At 36.2% G+C, this 23,485-nt stretch overlaps 2 protein-coding genes across 2 annotated transcripts in view; both read right to left on the bottom strand.

Annotated features, from left to right (window-relative positions):
- Positions 1-8,673: 8,673 nt before the first annotated feature.
- LOC117315868 overlaps positions 8,674-23,485 on the bottom strand; it is a 548,716-nt gene continuing 533,904 nt past the window's right edge. The window contains exons 15-18 of the mRNA XM_033870274.1: positions 13,127-13,154; positions 12,474-12,782; positions 11,712-12,014; positions 8,674-11,364 (exon numbers count right to left, since the gene is read on the bottom strand). Coding sequence (XP_033726165.1) covers positions 11,357-11,364; positions 11,712-12,014; positions 12,474-12,782; positions 13,127-13,154 — 648 coding nt within the window. The 3' untranslated portion in view covers positions 8,674-11,356. The remainder of the gene's footprint in view (positions 11,365-11,711; positions 12,015-12,473; positions 12,783-13,126; positions 13,155-23,485) is intronic.
- On the bottom strand, positions 14,972-15,674 carry LOC117314993 (probable serine/threonine-protein kinase roco5). The gene is made up of 2 exons (XM_033869116.1): positions 15,382-15,674; positions 14,972-15,253 (listed from the first exon to the last, which is right to left on the bottom strand). The coding sequence occupies exons 1-2, from the start codon at positions 15,560-15,562 to the stop codon at positions 15,111-15,113; spliced, it is 324 nt and encodes a 107-aa protein (XP_033725007.1). The 5' UTR covers positions 15,563-15,674; the 3' UTR covers positions 14,972-15,110.

Here is a 23,485-nt window from a genome sequence, read left to right as displayed (position 1 = left end):
GCTAACAAGATAACAAGTCCCAAAACTTGTTTCGTCGATGCTGATAAGAAGTATGGAAACATATTCCCATCTAATCTCAAGCACATGTGTCATTGTGTAGCTGCCATACGATTAGGAATAGGAAAAACTTTAGATCAAATATGAAAATAATGGATAATATGGCGGTTGCATGTGTATGGATGGAAACATATATTAACAGAGCGATATATTCCTGTTTAGCAAACCTCAATAATTAGGATTAGATTTACCCCAATGACATGGTTTTGTGGAAGGACCCCGGAAGTGTACATTTAAGTTTTAAAGTTGAACCCCTCCAGACATCCGGAAAGCTTTTTTTCCGGATTATTCGTAAATAAAAAATCTGTCTAAATTACACAAGTAGCGATTCCTTGATATAAATGAATGTTGATATTATTCCTACAGCACGAAGTTCAAATTCGTATGGTATGACACAAAATAGATAATAATTAGATTGAGTCAACGTTAAGAGGGAAAAGGTATAGTAGTCAAGCTGCCTGCGGTTGTCTCCCTACGCTCGTTGCTACTAGTAAGTAACTGTAACTGAATTGATTGAAGTAGTATATGCGGTATATAATGTAACATTTCATAGGAGGGACAGATATAGCTGATAAAGGCATGAGTGCCGAGGGCATTTAGCACTGACATCCTAATAATATAAAAATGTTGTGGAAATACTTTTCCAATATATAGGTCATAGAAAATATCGGCTAGATCAATGGTTTGTAAGATACATACAAAAAGTCAACATTGATTCTTGATAGTTTCTGTCACAAACTGTAAATTGTGTTTATATATATCCATCCAGAGATATATCTAATCCAACAAGACGTATATTGTCCATGGAAAGTTAATTACTTTTTCTTTTTTATGAGATCCACAAAGGGGAACGCTTTCATTTAAACCAGTTTGTATTTGGCCCATTCATCTGGAGACATATCCTTCCTGGTCTTCAGTAGATGGGGACGATGTTAACTGACGGACGGTGGGAGGTCGGGGACGTCACTGATACCACATCCCTGGCGGAGTTTGAAGACAGCTTCCATAATCTCATCGCGGTCCAGTAGACTGCTCATTCTAATTATACTATTGTTCTTACCCTCAGTACCTCCTGGAAGCCTGTGTACTGCCGTTAGAAGCATGGACGTCGCTCGTTCCTTATCAAAACCAAGGGATTCGGCCATAAACTATCGTACAGACTTCTCTGTAACCCTCGGTTTCTCACGTAGATGCCCATCTGACCCTCTTATAATAGGGTTCCATTTACGAGTCCGCATGTCAAGTTTTTTAATTATTTTTTTATTTTTTTTCTTCACATAATTGTGTTTCCAAGTTCGGGAGGGGTTTTTCATGGAGCTCACTGAAACTGGCAATTGTGTTTTCCGCGAAAGCCTCTAGACAGGAAACAGTTTTAGACAAAATAGTTTTTGCGATTGAACTAACGTCAGCTGTGCATGCAGTTTTTCAAAGCACGTGGCAATTTCACTAAAACCATTGCACGTGTACCTTCCGTGACATATCCTTCGAATGCTTCCCTTCCCCTCATACAGCCTAGGTCCCGCTAATGTTCATACTGACCCCAGGGTGGACAATGACTTAGGATAAATGAAAAGTCTTATCGGCGATGTACAAGTGTGACTGTGTCCACGCGTCATGCGCGTGCCTTACACGTAGTACATGTGATTAACAGGTACGAGTTCATTCAGTTGAAACGTAAATGTATCCAAAACACAATTGCTGGCGTATAAACGGAATAAATCTTCATAGTTTCGAATTAAGATATTGTTTCTACTAATTTGCATATAGTTTTTGACATCTGGATGGAGTTTATAGGTACATTAACAACAAATAATAACAGTAAAGTGCATTTTATAGGCTATTAAGTGTATTCAAGGTGTTCAGGATAGTTTATTTTGTGTTATTTCCAAATTGGACATATTTCAATGAACTACACTGTACAATGATAAAGATCACGATGTCCTGATTCAATTGAAATAATTCTTAATTTAGTTAAAATAGTAAGATTTATTTATACATTTACAATTAAAGAACTTCAAGGTTATATTTGGCATGGGCTTTTTAACTTTCAACAAAATAAATGTTTATAAATTAAAAAGGGAGATGTCCTGTATGTTAATCAGGTCAAGATTATCAGTACATTAGTACTACCCAATGTATCTGTACCATGTAAACTAGTGAAGTGATCTTAAATACAGTCAGTGTCATTTATGGAATAATGGCGTGTCCGAGTTATAAATACGACATAATATGCCGTATGAGTAACGAAGAATATATTACGGGTGTAATGCCACATCACTTACTCTGACATATAATGGTAGAGTTTCATTTTAAATATTAATCACCGTGTTAAAATCACGTTGGCAAATCTCTCCATAAAATAAGAATAAGAATTATCCTGCTGCCCAATTACACGATCGTAAGAGGCGACTAAATTTGGGATCTTACCTTTTCTCTCTATTTTTAGCTCACCTGGTCCGAAGGACCAAGGTGAGCTTATGCCATACCGTGGCGTCCGTCGTCCGTCGTCTGTCGTCCGTCCGTCGTCCGTCCGTCCGTTCGTCAACAATTGACTTCTTCATAACCACTGATCAGAATTTGACCAAATTTGGTCAGAAGCATCCCTATGGGTAGGGGACTCAAAATTGTACAAATGATGGGGCTGACCCCCAGGGGCCTGAAAGGCGGGGCCAAAAGGGGTCAATTTGGCTATATGATATAAACAATTTCTTCTCTGAAACCGAGCAAAGGATATTGCTCCTATTTGCATGGAAGCATCACTATGAGGTGGGGATTCAAAATTGTACAAATGGTGGTGCTGACCCCCTAGGGGCCTGAGGGGCGGGGCCAAAATGGGTCAATATAGCTATATTGATATTAACGACTTCTTCTCTGGAACCGAGCAATGGATTTCACTCATATTTGCCTGGTAGCATCACTTTGGGGTGGGGATTCAAAATTGTACAAATGATGGGACTGACCCCCTAGGGGCCTGAGGGGCGGGGCCAAAATGGGTCAATATAGCTATATTGATAATACCGACTTCATCTCTGAAACCGAGCAATGGATATCGCTCATATTTGCCTGGTAGCATTACTTTGGGGTGGGGATTCAAAATTGTACAAATGATGGGGCTGACCCCCAGGGGCCAGAAGGGCGGGGCCAAATGTGTTCAATTGGGCTATATTGATATAAACAACTTCTTCTCTGAAACCGAGCAAAGGATATTGCTCCTATTTGCCTGGAAGCATCACTATGAGGTGGGGATTCAAAATTGTACAAATGGTGGTGCTGACCCCCTAGGGGCCTGAGGGGTGGGGCCAAAATGGGTCAATATAGCTATATTGATATTAACAACTTCTTCTCTGGAACTGAGCAATGGATATCACTCATATTTGCCTGGTAGCATCACTTTGGGGTGGGGATTCAAAATTGTACAAATGATGGGACTGACCCCTTAGGGGCCTGAGGGGCGGGGCCAAATGTGTTCAATTGGGCTATATTGATTTAAACAACTTCTTCTCTGAAACTGAGCAAAGGATATTGCTCATATTTTCCTGGTAGCAACAATATGGGGTGGGGATTCAAAATTGTACAAATGGTGTGGCTGACCCCTGGGGGCCTGAAGGGCGGGGCCAAGAGGGGTCAATTTGGCTAAATTGATATGAACAACTTCTCCTCTGAAACTAAGCAATATATATTGCTCAATTTTGACTGTGATAATCGCTTTGGGGTAGGGATTCAAAATTGTACAAATGACAGGGCTGACCCCAGGGGACCTAAGAGGCGGGGCCAAAAGGGGTTATTTTGGCAGAATTGATATAAACAACTTTTTCTCTGAAACTAAGCAATGGATATCTTTAATATGTGACTGGTAGCATTCCCTTGGGTTAAGGATGCAAAATTGTATAAATGATGGGGCCGACCCCTTGGAGGCTGAGGGGCTGGGCCAAAAGGGGTCAATTTTGCTAAATTGATATGAACAACTTCTCTGAAACAGCTCATATTTGACTATTAGCATCCTATTAGGGTAGGGATTCAAAATTGTATAAAGGAAGGAGCTGACCCCCCAGGGGGCAGAGGGCAGGGTCAAAAGGGGTCAATTGGTCTAAACAAGATCTTCTCTGAAACTAAGCAATGGATATCACTCACATTTGTGTGGTAGCATCCCTATGGGGTCGCGCCAAAAGTCAATTTCATTTCATGGATTAATGCACCTTTTGGTATTTTTAGTATTAAAATAAAACCAATGTACATGTACCCATATAAAATGCTTATGATATATATTGACATAGCAATACCAGCGACAAATATACTTAAGCATCATTCTTGTTTCATATCTCATGAAACCAGGTGAGCGATTCAGGCCCTCTGGGCCTTTTGTTTTACCAACGTTCTTCTTTCTGATGTCTCCCTTGACAAAGCCTCGCTTTTGGCCTTAAGTTAGTTGAACGTTCGCCCCTGTGAGGAAGGCTTTGGGTTCTGTCCTCTGGCCGAGTCTTCAAAATGGCAGTTGCTACACCTGCTTAACGCTCAGCATATTAGAAGTGGGAAGACTGGTTCGCCTGCTGTCATTATAATTTGACCGGATGCAGTGTCCTGCTAAGTGTACTTGAGGGTATGCTTCAGTGAGGGCAGCACTATCATTGGCAAAAAGTGCGGCCTATCACAAGAAAACTTCACACAAACATACCGCAGCCTTCCCAAAACCCACATACCGCACTCACCACACACATACATATCGTATGCACGGAAGGCCGTCTTTAGATGATCTAAGCTGTTGATAGGACGTTAAACAAATAAAACCAAACCAAATCAAATCTGTGTAGGCGAGTTTTCATAAAGTCTAGTCCTGTATAAGGCCCTTAGATGATGTATTTTATTAAAGTACATTACCGGGATTTAGTACCAGTAACCTTGAGCTTGACATTAGGATCTTTAACTGATCGAAGTTTCAGAAAATGTGGCCTTTTTGTATTCGGGGATAATCTCTGGAAACCGACTTGCTGACGGAGGGACACAATGATTAATTCAGGGCACTCACCTTACATGGCCCTAATCATGTCTGTAACTTTGCTTGATATGTGTTAATACAGCCTGGCACGTTGTTTGGTAAAATATTGATATAGTCAGCTGGTTACACTTGTACAAGGTGAAGTAGTGATTAAATGTAAGTCATTAAAATAATAATAAACACAATTCATATCGTTCATATAGTATATTTTGGATAGAGTACAAACATAATTTGGACAAGATTATAGAATAGTTGCAAAACATAATATATTTATATATACCTGGATGAAGTTAACATAAATGCACGAGAAAAAGAATTACCTCATCTGACTTGCATATTGTTACAAGAGGCATATTAACACATAACACCAAACAGTAATAAATAATATTTATATAATCATCATCAACGAAATTTTAAGACAAAACATAAACCTGGTTATTTTTACTATAATTGATAATTTACTGTGTCTCAACTGTTATCATTCATGCAGTTCCGTTAATTTCCAATGTCACCATCTCTGCAGTACAACGTCATTTTTTTCAGTTGTACTCATTCAAAAAGTATAAAGTCAATAATTTCGACTGTTACTATTCAAACAGTACGAAGTCAATAATTTCGACTGTTACCATTCAAACAGTACGAGGTCATTAATTTAGATGTCGACTGTTATCATCCAAACAGTATGAAGTAACAAGAGGCTCAATGGCCTTAACCGTCATCTGAATCTGAAAACCGCTGTACTATTGTAGTTAACATACTCAGCCGCAAGTATAGTGGCACTGTTGGCCATGGCAGCCATTCTCGATTTTGGACCTACCAGAAGATAAACAACACTTGGTAAGTCCCATCGCAGGATAAGCTCAGGTTAGTGAGTGATGAGTCCCAGTGGTGGAACTTGAGAATAAGTTTAGAATAGGTGTTGTTCAGGAAAACCATGATTGCGCAATCATGTTACAAAATGGCTGCCATGCGATGTCAAAGTTTTTACGAGGCCCGAAAATAACAACACTTTGTTGGCTTCACTTCCTTAACATCCTCCCCGATTTCAGTTCAATGGCACCCATGGAACTGGGCAAGAAGGTTAAAAAACGTTTTTCAAGATGGCGGCCATCTTGGAATTTGATCTGACCCGAAAAATAACACTTGGTCATGACCTTCTTAGGATCATCTCTTTTTCAATATGGCTGCAATGGTGGCCATATTGGATTATGGACCGACCCGCAAAATACTAACACATGGTCAGGAGCATCCCATAATCATTTAAGGCAAGTTTCAGCTAAATCCCACTAGTGGAATTTGAGAAGAAATTTGAAATGTAAAAAGTTTACGCACGGCGGACGGTGCACGACGACGGCGAAGTATGATGACTATAAGTCATCCTGACCCTTCCAGTCAGATGACCTATTACGTCCCGACTGTTATAGTTCATACAGCACAAAGACATACATCTATCTTGTTTATTCCTCTCTTGTATACAGTTAATACTCGTTAATTACGATTTTTTTATCATTTATGCAATATAAACTCGTGTCAGCATCTCAGTACAAAGCCATTAATATACAGACTTTAACGATTACACAGTACATTATACGGTACAAAGTCATTCATTCAAACTTTAACCATAATACAGTATAGTCATTAATTCAGACTTTAACCATTATACAATACAAGCCATTCATTCAAACTTTAATCATTATACAATACAAAGTCATGAATTCAAACGTTAGCCATTATACAATACAAAGTCATTAATTCGATTGTTAACAGTAAAAGGTCAATAATTTCGACTTTGATTATTCACACAGTACTCATTAATTGCGTCCTTGTATCATTTATGAAAATTAAAACACGTTAAATTGTAAAATTCTCATTTAAAGCATATAGACATAATGTATTGTATATTACAAAAAAAAAAAAAAAAAAAAGAAAAACAATATGACTATATTTGTAAAATCGAATCAGACAAATTTTGATGTCTTTTATTTTTTCTACGATACTAGTAAACTATGTTCTTGAATAAAATCTACATTATTTGGTGTTTAATGTTGAATATTATTCACAACAAAACATATCAAGTTAATGAACTATGATCATGTCTAATGGAATCAACAATTTAGTAGACATTCCATCTTCACCTCCTTTTCACAATTAGATAGTTTAGGAGCAGAAAATATATAAAAGGGAAATCGGGGCCGAAATAAATAGTTTGATTTTCAGATGAATTTATGTGGAAAATGGGTTTTTTTATCCGGAATTTACGGATTTTGGTTACGGCAGGTTTGAACGGTTAGATGTAATAGAGAAATACATCACTAGTAACAAATGGGCATCCGAATAAGACAGGGACCGGATTATACAAGGACCGGATTAGAAAGGGTTCGGATAATACAATATTCCGGATTATAATGGATAAGAAAATGAACCGGATTAGACATGGATCGTATTTAACGGGGACCGAAATAGACAGGAATCTGATTAGACAAGGATAATCATAAGACAGGTACCGGAGTAGGCAAAGGTCCGAATTGGATAAGACATGGATCGAATTAGTCAGTGACCAGATTGGACAAGGATCAGGACTAAAACAGGACCGGACTAGATAGATATCCGCATAAGACAGGGATTGAATTAGTAGGGACTGGAATAGAATATTACCTGATTAAACAAGGAACCGGGTTAGACAGGTACCGGATTAGACAGGTACTGTATACACAAGGATTAGATTAGACAGGTACTGAATTCAACAGGAATCGGAATAGACGGAACCGGATTAGAATGTACTGGATTAAACAGGAACCAGGTTAGACAGGGACCGGATTAGACAATGATCGGATTAGACAGGGATCGGATTAGCGAGACACATATTCCTTCAATTTTTGTTTGTTTTTTGTTGTATGTAATAAATGCACTCATTAAACTATCTAAACGTATACTACATCTAGATAAACATCTTGCTGAGATGATTGGATATAACAAAGGAAAATCAGTGATTGACAGGTTTCTGTCTTCACTAAACATATCGATGGTTTATAGGAACAAGGACGTTGGAATGCTTAGAAGTTAAGGGTCGTATCTCAAATTTATCTATTTTTAGAAATTTAATAGTGAAATTTTCTCATAGAATTTGTCTAACTCTGTCAAATACTATGATATTTAAAAGAATTAGACAACTTCTATTGATTTAAAGTACATATTCTATGAGAAAAGCTTAGTCGAAATTGTAATTTATCAAAATGAAAAAAAGATAAATTCGAGATACGACTCTTATGTTTACCAAAATAATATATACACACCATCTCTATATCAAAATAATATATACACACAATCTGTATATCAAAATAATGCATACACAAATATCTATATAAAACTAATATATACACGCCATATCTATATCAAAATAATATATACACACAATCTGTATATCAAAATAATGTATACAGAAATATCTATATAAAACTAATATATACACGCCATATCTATATCAAAATAATGTATATATACCAGCTCTATATCAAAATAATATATACACACAATCTGCATATCAAACCAATATATATACACCATATTTATATCAATATAATGTATCTATACCAGCTCTATATCAAAATAATGTATATACACAATCTGCATATCAAACCAATATATATACACCATATTTATATCAATATAATGTATCTATGCCAGCTCTATATCAAAATAATATATACACACAATCTGCATATCAAACTAATATATACACACCATCTCTTTACCAAAATAATGTATACAAAAATCTCTTTATCAGAAAATGTATACACACAAACTTTATATCAAAATGTATACACACAAACATCTATATCAAACTAATATACACACACCATCTCAATATAAAAAAGTGCGACCTCTATATCAAAATACTGTAACGACGTCATTGTTTTCGTGTAATCTTCATATGAACGTGATTGGTTCACATCAATATAATATTTAATATAACCTCTAAAAAAGTATAATGTGTGCAAACTGTATCATATGTTTACTAATAATAACACGATTTTAGTTTGTACAGCAAGGTGTTAAGTTCCAACAAGTAGATATCAGCCGGTTTGAAAGTAATATACCCCATCTCCTCCCCTTTATATTTACTTATTGCTGCCTGCGCTAAAGTAAATACAAGAATTATCGGTATTGAATAACTGCAGTTTCATGGAAAATAATTTCAAAATTGATTTACATATACCAACCAAAATTTCTTGATTTCAATTTGCCTTAAAAACGACGCCATATCCCGAAGAATTGACATGGGCGGCTATTGGGCGAAACCACACCCTTACACTATCACATCCTTACACAACCACACATTTACAAAAACACACCCTTACACAATCACACCCTTATACACTTACACAATCACACCCTTACACTATCACATCCTTACACAACCAAACATTTACAAAAACACACCCTTACACAATCACACCCTTACACATTTATACCTTTACACTATCACATAGCCTTCCAAAACACACATGCGCATTCCCAACACGCATGCATGTCGCACGCACGGGAGGCCGTCCTTAAATGACCAAAGCTGTTAATAGGACGTTAAGCAAAATAAACCAAACATATCATACCCTCAGAGTCGTACCCTTCATAATCACACCTTATCCAATCACACCCTTACACAACCACACACTTACACAACCACACACTTACACAATCACACCCTTACACAATTATACACACAATCATATCCTTCCATAACCACATTCACACAATCACACTTACACAATCATACCCTTACATAATCAGATCCTTACACAACTACATCCTTAAACGATCACATCCTTACAAGATCACATCATTACACATTCACGTCCATAAACAATCACAAACTTACACAATCGCACCCTTACATAATCAGATCCTTACACAACTACATCCTTACAATATCACATCACATTCACGTCCATAAACAATCACAAACTTACACAATCGCACCCTTACATAATCAGATCCTTACACAACTATATCCTTACAATATCACATCACATTCACGTCCATAAACAATCACAAACGTACACAATCGCACCCTCACCCAAGCACAATCTTACACATTCACACCCTTACAAAATCACACAATTACACTACACTCTTACAAAATTTAACACTTACATAATCACACACTAACATAATAATACACTTACACTAGCACATTTTGCCTAATTAAAATTAGTCTATATTTATTTACAAAAATCCTCCTTACTCGAGATATGAAACCTTATGCCCTGTCTTAGTGAGCACGTTGGTAATTTGGTATGTATTCTCTACACGGAATTACATATCTGTCAATATCAAATTAAAAACGATCTTTAAGTCATGTAAACAGTATTAACATAGGCCGACTGGTTCGGTTGTTGTCAGTATCATGTGACTGGGTGGGGTGTTCTGCTGGGTGTCATCGGCAATATGCTTCAGTGAGGTAACACTATAAATCGACAAAAGTTCAAGCCTACCACAAGGAGACTTACCACAAAACACACATACGCATTCACCACACGATTGCATTTCGCGAGCACATGAGGCCGTCCTTAAACGACCTAAGCTGTTAAACAGAACGTTAAACAAATAAAACAAAACAAAACCGAAACACGAATAAAAAATCTGAAGATAAACGACCGAGTTGCAATAGAAATAATCCAAGGTGATAGTTTCTAATATTCAGGCATCTAACACAGCAAACATACTTTTGTATTGTATATAAAAATACTAAAAACCGACATGTTTGCAATGCTTGAAATAAAATGGAAAAACATAGTTCACAAACTGTCTGGTATTCAGATACAAATCAAATATATCAACGTTTGATTAACTGATCGCTTTCCACTCATTTTGTGTTCGTACTCTACATCACTGACGATACTATGACAATATCAATTCAATAACATATAATATCATGCTGGTGTGTACCAATTGCATTCTCCTAGACAAATCACTTTTGTGTTAACTAAATATCAGTTAGTTTCCAGTATGTGTTTTTCTCTCATCCATATGGCTTCAGTTAGAGGGTGGATAAGAGTTTTCATTTGTCTAACATGGTACATGTTGTGTTTTCCATTGTCTAACCTGGTACACGTTGTGTTTTCAATTGTCTAACCTGGTACACGTTGTTTTTTCAATTGTCTAACCTGGTACACGTTGTGTTTTCAATTGTCTTACCTGGTACACGTTGTGTCGTGAGTGTTTTACTCTGGTACACGTTGTGTCGTGAGTGTTTTACTCTGGTACAAGTTGTGTCGTCAGTGTTTTGCTCTGGTACACGTTGTGTCGTCAGGTTTCTGAAACGAAAATAAAATTGCTTTGATTTGCTATTTATTTTAAAGCCTATAGCATATTTTAAACATTCATAGTACGTAAATTAGCAAAACTGAAATAACATTAATCAAAGGCTGGTAGTGTTATTGGTTAAGAAGAGTAATCGCTTATTTTGTTATACTTCTTCTTTTCCCAATTAATAAATTGGATTAAACACCTTTTAAAACCATTACGGACAATGACTGATAAGTAAGTATAAAACTAATTAGGCAGAGGAGTCTACAAGCGTTAAACTGAATTAAAGAAATCAAGATATGTAAAGATCAAAGGGAACTTCGAACGAAACTTTCTTAGATTAAACAAACAGCACCTATAAGCTTTAATGCCGTGATGACGGATTCTGTGTCCATGTCGCATTCCTGCATCGCCAGCAAAACTGCGTTAAGTGTTGGCTGAGGTTTGATTTCCGTAATGACAGCTTCCAGCAAGGCATTTATCTTGTCACGAGTTGATTTGTTTCGGTAATGGTCGTCAAACTCGTCAATAGTTTTTGGCAGGAATCCAAGCTCCAGGAACATGTTGAAATATGCGTTTATAGCCACACATTCTACAATGACTGGAACATCACCTTGTGACAGAGTTTTCTGCAATATTCTCTCTGGCAATCTATCGTCTGAAAAGAATATAAGATAATGTACAGAGACGAAAATTAACAATTAGCAGATAAACATCCCTCTACCATATCATGAACAGGATTCAAACTCATATGTCACAGAATGTATTGTTGTTTACATGTCAACCTCTGATTAAAAACGGAAAAATCCATAATTTAGTGAAACAAGAAACGGCAGGAGTAGTGTTAGGTATGATTCACATAAAAGTACCAAAAATCTAAAAGTAAATACATTTGCTGAACTATTTACGTTATGCTATTTCATTGGACATTGCAGGTAAGCTTTTACCTAAGACAATATTCACAATTTTAAACAGACGTATATTAGGATTAAGAAAGGATTCCTAAAATAAATTCGTTACAGTAAAGGTAATGTATTTAAGTACTCATCAATCGACAGACATTACATAATTATATTTATGTATTCTGTTGCTTTTTGATAACTTGTAGATTCCTTACCTTCATAGATTGTTTTCCGGTTACAGTCAATGATGCTTGTGAGCTGCGTAGGATCCATTCCGTGAAGTGACATTGCCCCGGCTACAGTCTTGAACTTGACATCTGCCTTCTTTTTGAGCAGTCGATGGAAAATTTTCGTGATCCGAGATCTGAAAGCGAGATGGCGGTGCTCTTCCATCTCCTGCTCCAGTTCTGCAATAGGACAGTCCAGTCCGACGAAGAATGTCTGGTATGCACTTCCAATGTATCTGGAGACTCTTCCAATCTCTTTGCACGTTAGATTTCTATCCGGTAACTCAGCAGTTAACTCTGTAACACACGTACGCCAAAATTGCAGCTTGTGATTGGTGAAACTTAATAAAGAAATCTACCGCATGAGTTAATTTAAAGGTCAAATTTTAGAATTTTCAAGTGGAGGTGTGTGATTATAATCGAATTAACTACAACAGATCCCAACATTATGAATTGGCCGGTTAATCAATCGTACGTATTATATTGATAGCATCTCATTCAGATACAAGTATACCCATTTAGCATAACTAAAAACGTTGATGGATTGTACGTATCTATTAAATCATCGAAACACAACTGTTATCAACATTAATTATAATGAAATCTACTGCAAATAAACGGCTAATAAAAAAATGACCTACCGTCGTTGAACGTTGCATTCCGTTCCATCTGTAAAACAAAAGCAACACACATACTTATCATCATGGTCTTCGTTACAAACGACCGTCACAAATGATATTGTTGATATGGCAACATGGTTTGTAGTGTAATACAACACTGACATACAACGGAAATTTAAATTCCCATCAGCTTGTCAAAATGAAAAATTTTCGTTGTCAAATGATACATCTTGACACCAAATCAGTCCAAATTCTTACAATATTTAAAATCGATATGCAAGACGTAAGGAAATGGAGGCCATATTACTTCACCTCAAATCAAATATCGTACATAAGAGTTAGTGTCAACAGTGGAATATTTCATCTATCATTCAATATATGCGCAATCTAACACTCCAAATGATCAATTAAATCGATACCTTTTGATCGGGGTCTTTGAACCAGAAGCGGACGTCTTCTTTGTCTATCCATCCTTTTCCACTTAAACCGAAGCAACGTAGGCATGGAGTCTTCTGGAGATCGTCTACTCTCACCATCTTATCACTGGAATCAAACCGGTAGTCGTTATGTAAGTAGAATTGGTATTCCAGGTGGTTTTGATGATTTTGTTCAAGAATACGCCGGAGAAGAAATTCCAGAATGTAGATTACGTTAACTCCAGCTCCTGTTGGCTTTGATTTATTCCTATCTGTTTTGAACATCATGATCTTCATGGCATTATCTCTGCAGTTGATTGCTATGTTCCAAAGATAATCCACTGCCAGGCAAGCAAAGCCACGCTGGATGAACTTTAAGCCATCAAGCCCTGGTTCATTTAGTCGTTGGAACCTGTGGATACAGGAGGCAATCATCTTGTCCCACACTGCTTGTGGAATGAATGGGTTGTTGAACTTGAGACAAAGAGTGACACTGGAAACTGTATCAGGATCATTAAGTATTTGGCAAATTATCTCTGGATCGGCGGTCTGAAGCATACATGGTACTATGAAGTAATCAACCTCGACGTTTGAATCGTCTGGTATTGGTTTTGCAAGAAGACTAAGGGTTTCCATCACTATGCAGAGTGCTTCCTTGTTGTTAAGAAACCGTTCTTCCCCCCAAAGCTGTGTGAGAAATTCTATCCGAAGAACACCGGACTTTTCATATTGTTTCCACTTTATTTCCAGCAAGGAGGGTAGATTGTCCCTAAACTTTGCATCCGTAATAATTGTTTTGAATGCATCAATTGTCCATTGCGGCTGGAGCACTACGAATGGACTGTTACCATGAAGGTCAAAGCAATGGAATGAGCCTGTGAATTTCAGATTTCTGTAAAATAATGAACATTTGAAAATCAGTACACCATAGCAACGGATGGGTGTAGAAAACTTTTTTTTTTTGCATTTCTACTTACCTAAGGAAATCCTTGATTTCCCGTTCCTCTAACGGTACAGGTAACTCGCGGTTAAGCTGTAGCAACTCATCATAGGTTAGAATGATGCCGCCTTTATTTTTCAATCTAACCAGTTCGTGCTCTAATGCAACCCATCTGGCGGGGACAGGCTGTTCCCATTGGGACTGGAATGGGGCGATCTCAATGACCTTCTGCCAGACTGATTCGTAAACGTGTTGGTTTATCGTGGAATCATTCAAGTTTGCAATTGGGAACGCGTCGTGGATATGGTTTTCCTTTATTTCTTGTAGTTGCGGATCATCGAAAATCTTCTCCAGTACATTTGCAAACAATCTTTTCTGCTCTTTTATCTGCATTTTAGATTAATTTAATTTGATATAATCTTATTTAGAATATTTCGGATTTATAAACTAGCAGTGCAATGATCTATTAACGTCATAATCACAGTACAATATCCTTGGGATCGATGGTGCTTCGTTATGATTATAACATTTGATGTTATATTGTGGTAGAAATCCATTCAATCGTTTATGGCACATCTACTACAGCTTTTCATACTTATTTAACACCAAATTATTCAATGCGATACTAGTTATGATTTGTAATGAGATGCTAATACATATTTAAGACCCTTACATCAGACGACACCTTGTCTAGGTGTGAGCCGACCAGGATTATTGGTGGCGTCCTTTTGCCATCTGCTCTGTCGTCAATAGCATAAGTAGCAATGTTTTTCAGCCAATATTCGGTTATTTCTGTCAACACAGGTTACAAAATTTAAAATTATAGATATATATATGTTAGAAGGGCATATAACATAATTTCGAAGAAATGAATAATCCAAAGATAAGTTAGAAGGAGAGGATATGAATCAGTAAATTACCGTAGCCTGCCACTGATCGGCTCGAATCCAGACACATCGCCACGTCAAACACTACGACGAAAACCATGTTGCTGGACATGAAACAGTGATGTGTGTTGTAAAACACCTTTTCTCCTCCGAAATCATAGATTGTGACAAAACCTTTCACCTCTTCATCACCTTCTTCTGTCTCGGTGCACATTATCTCATCTATATTGTTTATTTGTTCTTGAGATAATTCTTGCTTAGTGAGCTTTATTTCGTCTTCAATTTGTCTTTTAACCGAAGGTGATTCATCAACAATTTGTCTTTGTTCAAAAGACATTTCTGAAACATCAATAGAGTGCGATATATTCATTCAATCAAAATAGATGATTAATATATTGGAAAGCTATTTATCGTTTACTGGCGTGACATTTTTGAAATCCACGATCAGACACATGTACTTACCTTTTGGTTGTTTTCGGAATGATAGCTTCTGTAAGACTTGTTTTATTATCTTTCCGATACCTGTTGTAAAAACAAATTTCATTTCAAGATATTTAGTTTTGTTGCCCTAATGATAATTACCTTGTGTACATTTCCCATTTTGACGTGCACTCTATTTATCATAGCTGATGAGATAAAGGGATATCTCACTGAGCATAAAACAAATCGCATTATGCCCCTGGTATTTGTAGGAAAACCGACGACAAAACATATGAACTGTCAAAATAACAGTACCAGACATTTTCCTACCCCAGCATTTGGATGAAAGACTATGAAGTAGCCCATTGTAGGTTATAATCAGATTCCTCAGCATAGAACCACGCACCTTAAATTTTGACTTGTGGCTACATAGGACCAAAGCTTTGATCAGCCAGGCCAATGGAACTATTTGATACGGTTTCTTTAAGATGTGTAAGATGCATGCCCAAATTATAGTCTTAATAGTTTAAACCATCAAGGACCCTTGTCATTTAACTTTTAAAATATACAACATATTTTACAGTTCTACCGTGTTTCCAAAAATAATGAAGGGATGGTTACCTGTCCTCTTCACTTCCGACGGTGCAGACGATATTGATGCGACCATAGTTGACGGATTTGTTTTGTCTTCAGTATCATGCCCAGGTTCATTAACATGCTCCGATCCAGTACTATTTTCCCCTTTTCGGTAACGATCAATTATTTGTTTCAGCCGATGACGTCCGGTCTGAATTTCACCGTTTTCGTCGAGTGTTTGTCGATATCCGGTGTTTGGGTTGTAGGCTACGTAGTTTATATATAAGTCAGCCGTATCCGTCGATAGAGGACCATCTTTAGGTATGCTTTCTTGTTTTATTTGTCTAACAAAACAAGACTTACCTACTCCGTTATGGCCAACCACAGTTATGGTGATATTGCAAGGCTTTTCAATATTCTCTTGTATTCTTAACGTAAATTCATGCTGCTGCTTTTGTTGTTTCTGTTGCCGTATTTTTTCTTAATGAAAATAATAATATCTAGATTTAATAAAAGGTTCGTTCACACATTATTAAAAAATATGCAAACAATTTCAACACTATCAGCATTTCCCCCCAAATGCATGTTATATTACAAATATAAAAGTATCAGACAGTAAGCTAAAATCAACCTTTAGTTAATCATCGCACTGATAAATTTTCATGAAGTAAAATGTATAAAATTCAACAATTTCAACTAATTATTATTTCACAAGGTTAAGTTTAGAAGTGCATGCTTTGAAAACGTTAAGTAAATAATCCTGTATGGGGGTAGCATGTAACTTGATAATATAATGTCTTCTACAGTATATATTTATATACAGACATGGGACGTCAAGTGTACAATGAAGGCCTAGGCCTAACAAAAACACTTTGATAGAATGTGAACAGTCTAGGAATTACTAGTCATGAATATGTACCATGAGGTACAGCATGTGAAAACAACTTTTTAGTTTTTACATTTCACATTGAAACACCGGGAAAGCTTCACAAAGAGCAAAGCCTAGCGTGAGATAAAAACGCTCACGACATTATATTGTTACTTCGTCTATGTCCATACAATGAATCCTTAGCTACATTAATTAACAATAAACGTGTGGGATAACTTTAAACTCGTCATAGCGGAACAGTTAAGTAGGCCTCCAGACGAAGGCACCTAGTCACCAAACAAACTTAACGTAAAAAGTTATCAAGGGTTTTCACATATAAATATTCACTTAATTGACTACATTATCAATGTATGTGACTTACCGGATTTCTAATAATTGTGTAGAATGCTCTAAAAATATACACGCATGAATTAAATGCTAATTTAGCAATTTCGAAACAATTCCGTGTATTGTCAAATACTCCATGATAACAGGAAATGATGATAGAAACGATACAAACTGTCTTTACCCCCCCCCCCCCCCCCCCCCCTTCAAAACACAGTTAGCGTCAGTTGATACTATTTTAGATTGTATTGTCAATGCATAACAGATCAAATACAATCGTTGGAAACACAAGATACAGTTTTCAGGACAGCACACAGTGTGTTTTATATTACTACACTAATTAGCATGTTTTGAGTTGTACCAAATGTCTTCCATATTACCTTGTTGCTCTACAATGATTGGTAGTGATTTCCACGAGTTCGGCAACTGAAAGAATACATATAAATCTCGGAATATGATTGCATCATAACTGTGCTGGAAAATAAAATTCTGATAACATACGCTTGTAATTTTAAACGAAGATTCTATCCACCGTTACTACAGAGACGATTTAAATGTTCAAATTGATTCCATTTTCTAAGAAAGATATTTCTTCATTCATCACAAATTAAATGACTTATCACAACTTCAAAGGCCAACATATTGGTAGCATGTTATATGTTTCGTGTTGTCTCTCTGAAATGAGACCAACGCTCAGTGAACCACGTTCAAACTAAACAAACATACGTAATGTCACATTGTTTACAACAGAAAGAGAGAGAAAAATAAAAAAAAAGGATATCACAGAGGCACTTGATTTTGAATGTCGATTTTAACTATTTTTCCAAAACATGCGTAATGATCTAGATACCCGACATATGTATATGTGCATGTGTAGTGGAACATGTGACCTGGAATGTATACCGACGCTCTATACACAAATAAAATATTGTACCTATATACCCTTGATATTTTATCAAAATGTTCTAAGAGAACACAGAACAAACTTGTTAGGCTATTTTCAAACGTGATGCAATCTATCGGAATACCCAAAGACGTCACGAATGAGAACCCCATCTACCCATCACATCCTCTGTAACCCACTGAAAAAACAAGGGGTGCACCAGATGACCTTCTACCCGTGGTAGGGGAGTGCACCCGGCAACCCTAGGTAAAAAATCCGACTGAATTATCTTCAAAGTAAGATGATGTTTTGCATCAAATGACAATGTATTACCAGTGAATGGCACAATTGTGATTTGGGCGGTGACATTTAATGGATAGTTTTTTATGATTAATACCAAAATACACCACTTTGTGATACTATTTTCGAAGGAATACAATTTTGAAAATTATACTTGATCTTTAATAGTTATTTATCTAACAATCTTACTTGACAAAGAAATGAGATGCTATGATTTAAATATGCCTACAGTAAAGACGCAACGACTATTGATATTGCCGACGGCTCTAAATATATTAATATCTTACATGCAAAAATCAATTCCTGGTATTCCAATAATAATAATAATTAATAAATGTAAACATGTAAACTTTGTATTGTAGTCATTTTATAACAATTGCGAAGCAAGATATATTAACTTGATATTCACGCTTGTTGGCCCGTCTACTTGAAAGGCAAGTTTGTGCCACCCGATCAACCAAAATAAGAAATGAATAAAATAATTTCGAACACCAAACATATTACGCTGTAATCATATAATATGCAGCGCTGACTTTCCTTAACATCCGTTGATACCCTTTTCGCATGTATTTCGCCTAGACCTCAGCAGAAAGATCTTATTTTTTTGTATTACAAGTACACGGATTGCCTATTATTCTGTATACCTTTTGATATGATTTCATTTATTTATCTAGTCAAATATCAAAATTTTAAAAATGATCATTAAAGTTCCCTTTCTACTTAACAACTGAAACTGTTTGCTAACAAAACGATTAAGAGTTGATATGCTCAAATATTTATGAGAGCTACTCAATGGAAGGGTTTATCAGGGCGATTATTTTGTACAAGCACAAAACAAAGACCTCAGCTGATTTTCGAATAAAGCCCTATTTTAATTTTCCTTCCTTGAAAAGCTGTCGTCCGGTATGTAGATATATTTCAGGGCACGATTTACATTTATTTATTACCGGTAAAATACAGTACAGCTTTCGAATAGAAACTATAATTCGAGGAGTGTTAACCAGTTTATATGAAAGACTTTCTTTGTAGGTTTAAGATATTGCGAATGCTGACTGGTTTTTACTAAACAGGGAGTGAATGTATTTTCTAGCTAAAACAAAAGTTCATTTGATAACTTCACGTTACAGTAAAATACCATTGATTTAGTCAAAATGTTATAACAACTAAATAAAAACGTATTTAAAGATAATTACAGATAGTGTATCGGCTGCAGAAGCCCTACCTGTTACTTGTTAATGGAACACTGACAAATAAACGATATAATGACCAATGTGCCATCAGTGCATACTTAATTAAGTGGCTATTAATGGTAACGCAAACGTATACAGCGTCTTTGTAATTGTTGTGGTGAGCATCATTTTCTTTTGAAAAGGTGTTCATATGCATGTACTAATGTTAAGTTAATAATATTTGCCTCTGTTGATCTTGTAGCACTTTTACGAAAGACAACGCATATTTCTTGCCTGTAGGCTAATTTTGAACATGAAAAGTCTTCAAAGAGCTTCGAAATATATTGATAGTCGAATTATCTTATAATTATATTGTTTATTCCATTGAGGGTAGACGTTTTAGAAAAAAAATCATGTCAAATAACTTACAGTATTTGGATCTGCTCCTCTTTCGATGAGCAACTTAATGATGTCCTTTTTGTCATGATATGCGGCATACTGCAACGCTTTCGACTGGGAAATGAAAAAAAAGGTTTCGACACTTTATATCTAATGTATAAGTTCAAGGCGATTTTTTTTACATATGCGAAGAAATGTATAAAAGTTGTAACTGCAGTGTTTTTACATTGGTCGTTCCCAAATTTAATATTCACGAAGAAAGCCTGATTTGGACAACCACCAAATATTTAAGTGATAATAATATTTTTCATGATTTACTTAATGAAAATGACATATATTTCGAGTTCTGTTGTTAAAATGACAAGATTATCCAATGCTTTACATGTAGATATTGTGATTAGGCTGATGTTAAAGCCTCTCTATGTTTTTGTAAAAAAAAACATAATATGACCCTAATGATAATAAAATTAGGGGATAGTATGTTGTTTTGAGTGGCTATACTGGCGATTAGAACATGAAATTTGGTTTAAACTCGAGACCGATGTTGTTTTGAGTGGCTATACTGGCGATTAGAGCATGAAATTTGGTTTGAACTCGAGACCGATAGCTATACTGGCGATTAGAACATGAAATTTGGTTTGAACTCGAGACCGATAGGTCTCGAGTTCAAACCAAATATCGGTCTCGAGTTCAAACCAAATTTCATGTTCTAATCGCCAGTATAGCCACTCAAAACAACGTACTATCCCCATTCTAACACGTTTACTATCTATATATTTACAAACATTGTTTTACAGCGCTACAAGTACGCTGTTAAGTACTCTGTGACCTCCGTTAGTGACGTGTCATACTGTTGCGGATTGACCAATCAGAGAGAAGCTATCAAAGTCGGTCAATTGGCCACGCCCATACTGGCGAGAGCTCGGTCTGTATGTTAACGAAGCGGGGCATTTGGATTGTTGTGAAAGTCCTGTTTCCGAAGATTTAAAGACATATTTGGATTTACGCAGTATGCTTAACGACATGTGCATTTTAACAAAGTCAGAGTTGATGTGTTTCTACAGGCTCAACCGTTATGTGAAGTTGTGTGCACTTGTTCCATTTCATTTCGGATTTTACTTGACCTTAGATGCTTACACATGGACGAAATGAACGTTTCAATCAATAAATGACGGTAAGAATGATGTTAACGATTTTTGTTCAATTTATTTAGTTAATTCGTTCTAATCGATTTCTTCACTTTCGATTCCAATATCACGGGTCATCAATCATAAATGGTGCAGAGTGTTGAATTTCGCTACGAGTCGAACTTGACGCCATATTGTTTTGATTAAAAACGGGGCGTGGCTTAACACAATAGGTCATGGTTCTATCGCAGATTAGAAGTCGGTCCGCAACCAATCAAAACACGCGTTGCAAACGAATCGTGTTAGAATACCATATAAAAAATGCCGTTGTTCTTCATAATGAAATTGCAGTAAAACCGTTTGTGCAAAATGTAAAACCCTGGATTGTCAACAATTATTTGTTGTATCCATCAAGTTATCGGACCGATTATAACTGCGCAAATGAAATGTTCTTTTTGAAGAACGCCGATGTGGTGCATTGGTGTAGGCTGCGGGTATTTCATGCTCGGCGATTGGGTGCCGTAGATCGTGAGTTCGGGGCCCGGTAACGTTCTCTTCAAACGCGAAATGTGTTGCTATGTTTAGTATCAAATGAGTAGCATAATGTTCATATGCACTATGTGTGCAATTCACATCCATGTCTGTCAATACATTGTGATCCAGGTATCCATATCATATAATAGACGCATTACACTTTGATCAAGTCAGGATAGTAGGCCGACCGTCACAGCGCTATTGAAATGTACGCCCGGTACTGAGCAATGTTGAGTTCTTACGCAGGAAGGTTTGCTCACGGCACACAATATCTCGGGATAAAACATTATATTATCATGTACTGAACTGGTTGAAAAGGCTGGAATAAATGTTAATATGATAATGCATTACAACGCTTACCTTATTAATATCTGCTCCTTTGTCAAGGAGTAGTGTTACTATGTCTTTGTTACCTATCCATGCGGACGCTAAAGGATCCCCTCGGAAAATGGGAATACGCGACTGATAAGATTTCATCTTTAATCATTTAAAACACCAATAAGCTACTTCATATATAGAATTTCTAATAGGTTATGAGTCCAGAGACTAAATACTTATCAATGGCACATGCCAAGGAAATATCGTATTTATTTAACGTATAAAGTCATTAATCATCGGTAGACTGTTACATTAAAAACATCTTATTAAATTTTGATCAAGTGCAATGACTGCGAAAGAATGCTGTTGCAGCTATCGAAAAATGAATAAATTTAATTTTCACTGCTTAAGAAAATAATAACTTTCGATGTATCCGATAATTAAATACAAGTGTGTTTAAAACATATTCATCAAGAGCAAAAAGTTCTATAAATCATATTTTAATATACTCGAACGTGAGTTAATTTTGGTGAATTTATCGATACAAACAGTAATCGGCGTCCCACTGGGGTAAAAGATTACAATAATTTCAAAACAGAGAGAGCAGTTTCTTGATAAAAACTCCTTCTTCCAATGTCCAATGGTTACCGACTTGTCTATAAAGGCACGTCGTTTGACTCCTAACAACGTTTTATAGTCTAGACATTGATTAGACATCAGACCAGATTGGTATATTCCGGAAGAGATACTTAGGTAAAACACTGTACTATAGTAAATACTACTATTACTAAGATTTCAAATAGCTTTTTCGTTGTATTCCCAGTAATAGATTTTCTGTTCAGACAAATGTTATTATGATAATGCATTACAACACTTACCTTATAAATATCTGCTCCTTTTTCAAGGAGTAGTGTTACTATGTCTTTGCGACCCGACAGTGCTGCAGACCTTAAAGGATCCCCCTGGAAAATGGTAATACCCGACAGATAAGATTTCATCTTTAATAAATTTCAAATACGAATTAGTTACTTCATGTATATACTTTCTAATAGGTCATGAATCCACGGACTAGATACATATAAATAGCAGATGCCAACGAAATATCGTATTTATCTAATCTATAAATGCATAAATCATTTATCATCAGTAGATTGTTACATTAAAAACATCTTATTAATTTTTGATCAAGTGCAATGAC

Source organism: Pecten maximus, chromosome 17 (genome assembly GCF_902652985.1).
Source record: "Pecten maximus chromosome 17, xPecMax1.1, whole genome shotgun sequence".
In the NCBI taxonomy this organism is placed as follows: domain Eukaryota; kingdom Metazoa; phylum Mollusca; class Bivalvia; order Pectinida; family Pectinidae; genus Pecten; species Pecten maximus.
This window is presented reverse-complemented; position numbering and strand designations above follow the sequence as displayed.